Raw genomic sequence first — 10,756 nt, 5'->3', positions numbered from 1 at the left:
TTGATCATCTCCCAGTGCTCATCTCAGTGCCCACAAATATGGTAGATAGTATCCTTGAGATCATTGCGGTAGACTTCTCCAATGCGTCCCATGGCGATGTGAGCTGCCATGCTCTTTCCTAGACTCCAAGTTGGTGCATCAAAAGAAAACTCTATGGGCTCAGTGACTGGCATGAACGTCCTTCCTGGAATTTGAACTTGAATCGTCCATCGCTCTTCTTCAGGTAAAGTGGCGTTGTAGATTCCGGTGAAGCTTGGTACTCCTATGTTCAGGTATCTTGTGACTTCCTTCAAGTGATGTCCAAAGGGTGTATCGTCATCCGGTTGCGTGAACTTATTCCTTGCATCCGCCATCCTAAAGAGTAGAAAAGATGAGAGGTTAGAAGAGAAGAGAGTGAATAGTGATCTAGGTCTTTAGCTTAGTGGTCGTGTCCTACAGTCTCAAACGGTCTGATCTCTGTGCTCAGGTGTCATCCCTGGATCAGTAATGCTGACACCAGACAGTACTCGGAGAATTTATAACAGAGTAGCAATCACACACTTATTACGTCGAGTGTCTCAATAGAGAACTTATTACAATAAATATGGCTTAAGGCCATCTAATAACTATAACAGCGGAAGGCTTGGAAGATAAGTGAGTCCATCAACTCCATCGGCATCACTGAGTATAGAATCACGACCTAAAAACTCCTTAATCGTCGTCTGAAAAGTCTGCAACATTAACGTTGCAGCCCGAAACGGGCCAGCACATGGAATATGCTGGCAAAGTAACACATAGAGAGTAATGAAATGAAACAGTTATTCTATATGCATATTTGGCTGGTGGAAAGCTCTATGGTTACAGTTTTGCGTAAAGCCAATTTTTCCCTACTGCAAAGGAATAAATTTTATTTAACTATCAGGGTAGTTGTTAAACATTGAGAATGGTTGACAGCATTCTCAATCCCAATTAAGCATCATCATTAAACAAAACCCAACAAAATTAATTTAGAGTAACATGTTGAGATTCACATGATAATCCAAGTACTAGATACTCAAGTTGTCCATAACCGGGGACACGGCTAACCATGATTAGTTTATACACTCTGCAGAGGTTTGCGCACTTTTCTCCACAAGACTCGATCGCCTCCGTTTGGTTTCTCGCACTACATGGTGTTTGAGAAGACGGATGACCGAGACACAGTCTTTCAGAAGCGCTAGCACCTTACGATGGATAGACCGTTACACCTACTTTCTCCTACATCTGCTAGTCTACCATGTAAGAGTTTGCACGACTTAATCAACTATGCTAGAGCCCATAATAGCTTGTGGCTGCACACGGAAGTTTCTAGTATGAAAAATCTCATGATCCCTTTGGGCCTGGGTGGCGGTCCATAAAGAAAAAAACAGGCAATCCTGGAATACCCAGGTATCTCAATCCACCCAGATGTGTGTTTAAGTTGCCACCTTAGATAAACCATTAATTAACAAACTCACATCTGTCATGGATATCACTCACCCAATCCACGTCTACTAGCATAGCATGGCAATAGTAAGCAAACGTAGAAGTAACTCCCAAAGGTTTGATAATATAAAGGTAATAGGTACTACCTCAACTACTTCCCATCGCACAATTTAACTAGATCTTAATCATGCAATGCTTGAGGATTGATCTAATGCAATAAAACTGGGTAGTAGGGGGTATGATCAAAGTGTTACTTGCCTTGCTGATGATCCGCGAAACCTAGAGATTCGAAGTAACAGGCGGCGCACTCCGGGTATTTTATCACAGACAAACAAACAAGCATACAATAAGTATTCATCTAATGCACGGGTAAAACTCAAATAAGAGATCTAACCAGAAAGTTCAACTTAAGAATTCCGGTTTACAAAAAGAATCAAATCAAACGAAGCAACGAAAGTCAAACGGCAAAAGAAACAGGCTTCGTTTACTATTCTGGATCTAGGGCAATTTTTACAGTGGCAAAAACTTGTTTAAGTTGGTTAAACGGATAGAGGGTTTCGGTTTCGAGACGAAACTCCAGGCGCTTGAATCGCCTGAATTCGATAAATGAGCGAAAAGTTATACTAAAACGAAAATCGGATCAGAAATCGCGATCAGAAATAATCGCGGATTAATCCGAGAAAAAAAAACGACGAACGTTCGCTAGAACGAACGAACGGATGAACGCTCACTATTTAAATAAATTGAAAAAAACCGATCTATTTAAAAAACGGAAATAATAAAAAAAAACGACGAAAACTGACGGGAAAACCGAACGGTTTTTCTAAAAAAACGGCGCGCGGATCGAGGCAACCTCGGGTGGCGGGTCGGCGGCGGGCGGCGGCTCCGGCGGCGGCGGCAGCGGGCGGCGGATCGAGGCGCGGCTAGGGTTAGGGTTTGGCGGCGCGGCGGGCTTGGGCTGGCGGCGGCTCTGGTGGGCTGGGGCGGCTCGGGCGGCGGCTATTTAAAGGCTGCCCCCGGGCGGAGTCCCGCTCGGGTACGGCCCGGAGTCGGTTCGCGTTTTTTTAATTATTCCGCGCAGAATAGTAAATAAAAGAAATACTAAACGGACTTCAAAAATCCTGAAATAAATTTTCCCGGGCTTCTAAAATCAAGCCGCACAAGGTGAACATTTATTTGGGGCCTAAATGCACTTTTGAAAAATGCACATTTTTCCTAAATTCAAATAAAATACTGAAAAAATCTGAAATAAAATCTTATTTGATTTTATTATTAAATCCTCAATATTTCTTTATTTTGGGAAAGTCATTTTATTCCCTCTCTCATATTTTTGTAATAAAAATAATTGATGATAAAATAATTAAAATCAAATGATCCTATTCTCAAAATTCGAGAAAACTCAAATATGAAAATAACGAAATCCCCAACTCTCTCCGTGGGTCCTTGAGTTGCGTAGAATTTCTACGATCAAAGCCAAAAGAAAATAAATTATGATATGCAATGATGAGCTAATGTATAACATTCCAAATTGAAAATTTGGGATGTTACAGTTGTATGTGTAACATAGAAAAATAAATGCATTAAATTCCATAAATAACCCAAAAAAAATTTCCCAAGGAACTTGCAATGTTGTAATTTCAACATAGGAAAAGTTTCAAGGGGGAATGATGAAGAAAAATTGAGTTCCCCTCCGAAATATGAGACTTACCCTTCAAAACGCATATTCTTCCTTGGACACTCTCCAATTTCTATGTGAAGTGCATCAAAATATTGGGTATCACTCTCGATTTTTTTATCACACCCACTAGAGGTCACAACGACATCATGCCAAGTTTAATCTTTTTCACACTTCATTTACACATTTTCTAAATCAAAAGTCATTTACCGCCATTAAATACCTAAAAATTCATTTAATGCCCTAAAAATAGAAAATCAACAAAAAAGTGTCCGAGTTTTACGTTAAGCTTCTAATGGTCTAACTTCAACCTTAAAAAAATTAGACCCTAAGTCTAAACCGGAAATACAAAAACCCTCACGTTTTGCAAAAATTGCCAATAAATTCCAATGACGGGGGCGCAAATTTACCTGCCACTGATAACACTTAGTAGTGGCGGCGGGCAGTTTGGGCCCTCTACTGGTATTACATTACTAGTGGCGGACAGGCTCGAGCAACCGCCATTGGTAATTTCATTACCCTTAACAATTCGGCCACACATGGGACTTGACCCAATTCCACAAATACCTAGCTAGCCAAATGCCTTCCGTCGCCTTTCAGCGTCCCGGTCCCCTCACTGATTGTCGCCATCGCCAGCCTCTTGCGCTCTCAACGCCCCCCCCCCCCCCTCCCCCTTCACCTCACCTTGAACCGCGTGCAACATGTCCCCTGCCACCCAACTTAGCATGTGCGCCACGCCGCCTGCCGCCGTCGGCACCAGAGATGATGATTTGACCGTCGGCCACTTCTAGCGCCAGAGCCTACGAATTCATTTATACATTAGTATCAATTTTCGTATTATTTTGAACCTAGCAAATACTAGGATATGCTTTGATGGAATAGCAATCGATGGTGTGATTTCTAACAAAACATGTCTATGCTTGACGGAATTCGGAGTTCGGTTGGTGGTGATTTGATGTGGGTGTTGATATCTATAGGGGTACACCATGAATTTAAAGGTTTACCTCTACTTTGAGGATGTAAATCGAATTCATTTCCACATAGGGTTATCAATCAACAACTCTTTCAAACTAGGCACTTCAGTTAATATATTTTTAGACCTTGTTCATGTAATAATTAGTAGCACAAAAGTAATGTCTATGCTTTTTATTGATTGCTACTTTAGTCCATACAAATTATCTATGGTAGGGGATTCATTGTTTTTCAGAACCGATGTCATTTCTCTTCCTACACTACTATGTTGACTTTTACAAATATAAACTTGACAATTAGCGACACAGATACGGATTTTGTGAACATGATTCCACGTGCACCCCTTATGAATAGTAAACTCAAAAAGATACAAGAAAAAATCAAAACATTTTTTGTAACATACATAGTCGACCAGTATACTCACATATGAAGTTTCATGAATAAATGACACCCTTGGTATTCTGCACAAAAATGACAAAACTGAAATTATATTAAAACAATGTTTGGTGAATAGTAAACCCCAATTGTATTTTCTTCACTAAGAATACCATTAGTGTCAATACTTCACAAAACTTCACGCGTGAATAGAATGGACGACCAAATTTTATTCCCCAAAATTTTAGATTTTTTTTAATTTTCCTAGTATTTTTTTTGAATTTACTATTCATGTGAGTGTGCGTGGAACCATGTTTACCTTTGTTTTTTTTGGCAAATACACTGTCAATATAGACAAGAAATGAATTGTGATATTTCGACCATCGAGCCGAGCCAACATTGTATTGCTCGCAATGAATTTGTGTTGTGCATGTTTTCAAACATTTCAGTGGTTCAAAATAAGTGCCAACGTTTTGGTGAAAGGTAGATTCATTTATGTATTGTCAAATTTCTGGCACTTAATATCTGTCCAATTGTTAGCAAAGGTCGTGATAATTTTTTTGATTTTAAAAATTTATATATATTTTTAGTTCTCCCTTGCGAGCTCCCCACCATTGGGCATACCGCGACCGCCATCGCCACCGCTGAGGTACCATCGTACGAGGCAGTGGCCGTGGGGCAGGTGAGTGGCGGAGATCCTCAACCCGTACATGGGAAAGCACCAGTGGATTGGCACGTTCGTCACCAGGGGAGGAGGCAACATGCTCATACGCCAATGTAATGCTCCGCTACTACGGCACACGGGTGAGGCTCAACTTCTTCACCGACACCCCGATCGCAAACTTCCTCACACTTCCCGTTAGGGTAGTCTCCCTAGCCAAGGAGAAGGAGCACCACAAGGCCAAGTTCTATGATGTCACCTTTGTGGGGAAGCTCATCGAGGACGATCCGCAACTTCTCACTGAGAACCGCATGTTCTTCAAGTCCAAGGGGACACGCATGATACGTCTCAAATGTACCTTTAATTTTTTGTTGTTTGATGCTATGTTTATATCATTTTGGCATAGTTTTGACTTTTGACACTAATTTTTATCATTTTTTGGACTAACCTATTATGCACAATGTCAATTGTTGTTCTCTGCATATTTTTGGACATTCAGGAAAATTAATTTTACGGGGCTCCAAAAGATCCAAAAAACCCCAAAAGTTTTTTTTTCTGTTGTGATACAGGCATGGTGAATGTTGATGCTATTGAAGTTGAGTCGGTTAAAAAATCAAGCAATAAAGAAATTACAGAAAATAATATTTTCCAGGCGGTGAGATTTCATCGAGGAACCGACGGAAAGATGCGGGTATTATGTGGTCCAGAAATAAGTGATACAAATAAATTAGTATGGCGTCCCAAGAAATCTAGCAAAAGATGTCTTAGTGTGGCATGTTCTGATCGTTCAAAATCAAGAATACACACATGGTACAGATCAAGTACGAAGGAGCTATATCCTTTTGATGTATTTATAAGGGAACAACCTTGCCAAGTAATGCATGTACGCTTTGGTGAGAGAAAGGAGATCAAAAAGGATTTTGCACCTGCCAAAGTGGAACCGAACTTCAGAACGCCACCTCGACGGTTAAGTGTTTGATTTAGTTGCTAGAAAATCCACCGGTCAGTTTATATTTCAGTTTATTAGGTAGTCCACCTGTACACGTTTATTTTAGGAAGAGTCTTAGGTAGTTACGTTAGCTTTTCTTTGGATAGTCAAGCTGCGTACTATTTGGCATATAAAAGCCAGGCTTCGGCCTTGTACGGGAGATTAGTTTTGAGTTTTAGTTTGTTTTTAGAGTTATGAAATATACAGAAAAACGTCCAGGTTTTGGGCGGCCATATCTTATGTATTATCTGTGATTTTCTCGTCGTGAAAATTTACTAGCGACGGAGGGTTGATCATCACATCGACGCCTACGTGCTGATCCAAGGGGGTCATTATTTTCAATCGTGTATTTTCGTACCCGGGTAAAAATTATCTTGAAGGTTGCAAGGAGGAACAGGAGGCGAACTGTTGATCAAGCATCGCCGTGAAAGATCGGGCCATCTACACGCACGAATTTAGCATCTCGCTAGTCCGTGCCTCATCAAGTGGTATCAGAGCTAAGGTTAGTCACGGCGATTCAATTTGCAATATCGTCCGTGGAGGCGAGCATCAACATGTTGAGCAGGAACATATTGATGGAGGAGGAAGGCATTGGTGAGGTCGTTCTTTTTCACACTCGTTACGTTGTGAACGAACGACGTGTCAATCTGACAATCGATGAGAGTATTGCGGTCAATATGGTGAGCATCGAGGTGGTGGAAAAATTGGGGCTGAAGATGACACCTCTTGAAAGACCATACACGCTGAAGTGGTTCGAAGGTGAAATCCAAATCACACACCAGATTTTGCTAATTTTTACTTTGGGGAAATATTGTTGTGCGGAATTTTTTCACGTTTGTCCTGTGCCTATGGTGTCATGTCATCTGCTACTTGGGAACCCGTGGTGCAAACGTGTTGGGGCTGTTCGGGATTGCAAGAAATAGTTACTATCTATCATGGAAGGGCCAACAAATCTATTTTGTTCCCATGCCAACGGATGTGTTCCGGACAGATTGGAAAAATCATTTGCTAAAACGAGAAGAACAACCGGAACAAGGAAAGGAAGAAGTTGATGCACCGAGAGAGGGGCTGAATCTTTTGGTAGAAAAGGTGACAAGGGATGGTGCAAAAGGGCAGCGGTGGAGTGTTTTTAAGACACAATGCAAGATCAAGGACCGTGCATGCAAGATGATAATTGATGATGGTAGTTTTACCAATGCCATTAGCAAAGTTTTTGTGAAAGAATTGGGTTTGTCTATGTGGCGGCACCCTCAACCGCACCACGTTGAGTGGTTATACAACTCTGGAAAATTAAAGATCACCCATAAGGTACGTGTTAAGTTCACAGTTGGAGATTATATTGATACAGTGGACTGTGATGTTGTGCCGATGGATGCTTGTCAGTTGCTATTGGAAAGACCATGGCAGTTTGATCATGATGCAGTCCATGCTGGAAGATCCAACACATACACATTCATGCATGACGGAAGGAAGCACGTGCTGAAACCAATGGCAGAAAGTGCAATCACAATAGAGATGCAAGTTTTAGAGAGGAAGGTTATACTCCCTCCATTTTTATATGCAAGGCCACTATGAAATATACATTTTGCATCTATACAAGGCCACCAACAGTAATCGAGGCAAAATCAATGATATTTTCTCGTACTAAGAACTTGTTTAAGACTTGCATGCATGCAGTCATAATGACAGTTAGCTACTTCCTCCACCCAGTTTTTTTGCATGCATGCGGAGTATTAATAATCCCAGTAAACAAGAAGAAAATTTGACTTGTAAAATGTGCATTAAATTTTACATTAGTACCTGTAATCCGAGTTTGTGGCCTTGTATATAAAAATGGAGGAAGTACAAAAATTAGACTTGAAACCGAGGACGGTTTTGTTTGAAGAGAGGGAGGATGATACAGGCATGGTGAATATTGATGCTACTGAAGTTGAGTCAGTTAAAAAATCAAGCAATGAAGAAATTACAGAAAATAATATTTTCCAGGCAGTGAGATTTCACCGAGGAACTGACGAAAAGATGCGGGTATTATGTGGTCCAGAAATAAGTGATACAAATAAATTAGTATGGCGTCCCAAGAAATCTAGCAAAAGATGTCTTAGTGTGGCATGTTCTGATCGTTCAAAATCAAGAATACACACATGGTACAGATCAAGTACGAAGGAACTATATCCTTTTGATGTATTTATAAGGGAACAACCTTGCCAAGTAATGTATGTACGCTTTGGTGAGGGAACAACCTTGCCAAAGTCACGGCGGACGACCCATCAAGACCTCTCCGAAAAAATGAACGGCTTTTGGTCGTGTTGTAATGAGTTTCATCTGGGTTTTCGTTAATTAACCGGCCCATTTTTTTCACGAACCGTGTCTAAGAGCATCTCTAACAAACCCCGTATAATGGCCCGACCCGCAAAATAACCGTCAAAATACGGGTCTGTGCGTAAAATACTGCCCGATCAGACCCCGCAAACGCGTCAGACCCGTAAAACTTTTTGCGGCGCGCGGCATAATTCCCATCCCAACCCGCGAAAATGTGGGTTCCCCCCTCGCCCCGTCGGTGCCATGTATATAGTGGTAGCGGTTGGCGGGAGGGGGGGGGCATTTCAGCCCGTGCTTTTTTCCCACCTACCGCCGCCCCTCTTCCCCTCGCGCCGCGCTTTTCCCCACCCCCGCCACCAGGCCGCCGCCTTCGATTCTGGCCAAACTAGCCAGCGGGATCACGCCAGAGGAACGCCGCACGCCCGAGCTTGCCCTCCACCACTTCCTCCTACGCCGGCGGGCCGAAAAGTTGCAGATCGACGGTTGTTTGTCGCAGCGGCCGGATTTGGCGTTTCCGGCCACCGGTGGCTGCGCCAAGCCATGGATTGGTCGGGGAGCACCCCGCGCAGCCCCGTCAAAGCCCCAGCGTGACATGTAGGTACTGGTTCGCCCTCTAGCTGCCGCTGTCGGTTTGCCGGCAAGGATTCGGTCGGCCGTCGCCCGGGCTCGGCACTCGCGCAACGGCTTGCCGATGCCGCTCATACAGTGCGACGACTGCTCGCGGACAGTGTTGCGGCTAACTTCTAGCATGTCGAACCATCCCGGATGGGTATTCTTCAAATGCGAAAACGACGAGGTATGTTGCTGTTTCCATTCGGCTTTGTCGACCTATTCGATTCAATTTCCATAGCTTATGGAGATCATCATGTGTGTAGGAAGATGGATACTCATTTTGGTTTTGGGAAGGAGAATGCATTGATTTATTGATAGAAAGAAACTTAATAGATGTTCGTGCACTCCTTAGTAGAATTTAGGCTCATGATTCGGCTGCATGTACAATTAGAGAAGAACTAGAGGGGAAGCAACGTCTATTTCTTTAAAACCAAAAAAGAAGAATGAATAATGCAAGATCAAGAATCTGCAGGTCAACAACGAATGCGTGGAGAAGATGTTGGTCCTGTTGGAAATATGCCCTAGAGGCAATAATAAATTGGTTATTATTATATTTCCTTGTTCATGATAATCGTTTATTATCCATGCTAGAATTGTATTGATAGGAAACTCAGATACATGTGTGGATACATAGACAACACCATGTCCCTAGTAAGCCTCTAGTTGACTAGCTCGTTGATCAATAGATGGTTACGGTTTCCTGACCATGGACATTGGATGTCATTGATAACGGGATCACATCATTAGGAGAATGATGTGATGGACAAGACCCAATCCTAAGCATAGCACAAGATCGTGTAGTTCGTATGCTAAAGCTTTTCTAATGTCAAGTATCATTTCCTTAGACCATGAGATTGTGCAACTCCCGGATACCGTAGGAGTGCTTTGGGTGTGCCAAACGTCACAACGTAACTGGGTGGTTATAAAGGTACACTACGGGTATCTCCGAAAGTGTCTGTTGGGTTGGCACGAATCGAGACTGGGATTTGTCACTCCGTGCGGAGAGGTATCTCTGGGCCCACTCGGTAGGACATCATCATAATGTGCACAATGTGATCAAGGAGTTGATCACGGGATGATGTGTTACGGAACGAGTAAAGAGACTTGCCGGTAACGAGATTGAACAAGGTATCGGGATACCGACGATCGAATCTCGGGCAAGTATCGTACCGCTAGACAAAGGGAATTGTATACGGGATTGATTAAGTCCTTGACATCGTGGTTCATCCGATGAGATCATCGTGGAACATGTGGGAGCCAACATGGGTATCCAGATCCCGCTGTTGGTTATTGACCGGAGAGTCATCTCGGTCATGTCTGCATGTCTCCCGAACCCGTAGGGTCTACACACTTAAGGTTCGATGACGCTAGGGTTATAAAGGAAGTTTGTATGTGGTAACCGAATGTTGTTCGGAGTCCCGGATGAGATCCCGGACGTCACGAGGAGTTCCGGTATGGTCCGGAGGTAAAGATTTATATATGGGAAGTCCTGTTTTGGCCATCGGGACAAGTTTCGGAGTTATCGGTATTGTACCGGGACCACCGAAAGGGTCCCGGGGGCCCACCGGGTGGGGCCACCTGCCCCGGGGGGCCACATGGGCTATAGGGGGTGCGCCTTGGCCTACATGGGCCAAGGGCACCAGCCCCAAGGGGCCCATGCGCCTAGGGTTTCACAAAAGGGAAGAGTCCCAATAGTGGAAGGCACCTCCTA

General features: G+C 43.1%; 1 protein-coding gene across 1 annotated transcript; it reads left to right on the top strand.

Annotated features, from left to right (window-relative positions):
* The first annotated feature begins 6,668 nt into the window (after positions 1-6,668).
* LOC147975044 (uncharacterized) lies at positions 6,669-8,294 on the top strand. Its single transcript, XM_087520246.1, has 4 exons — positions 6,669-6,871; positions 7,089-7,650; positions 7,954-8,178; positions 8,265-8,294. Exons 1-4 carry the CDS (start codon positions 6,669-6,671, stop codon positions 8,292-8,294), a joined length of 1,020 nt encoding a protein of 339 aa, XP_087376372.1.
* The last annotated feature ends 2,462 nt before the right edge of the window (positions 8,295-10,756 follow it).

The sequence above is a fragment of the Triticum urartu genome, chromosome 4A (assembly GCF_056163025.1).
Source record: "Triticum urartu cultivar PI428250 chromosome 4A, HENAU_Tu73, whole genome shotgun sequence".
NCBI lineage: Eukaryota > Viridiplantae > Streptophyta > Magnoliopsida > Poales > Poaceae > Triticum > Triticum urartu.
This window is presented reverse-complemented; position numbering and strand designations above follow the sequence as displayed.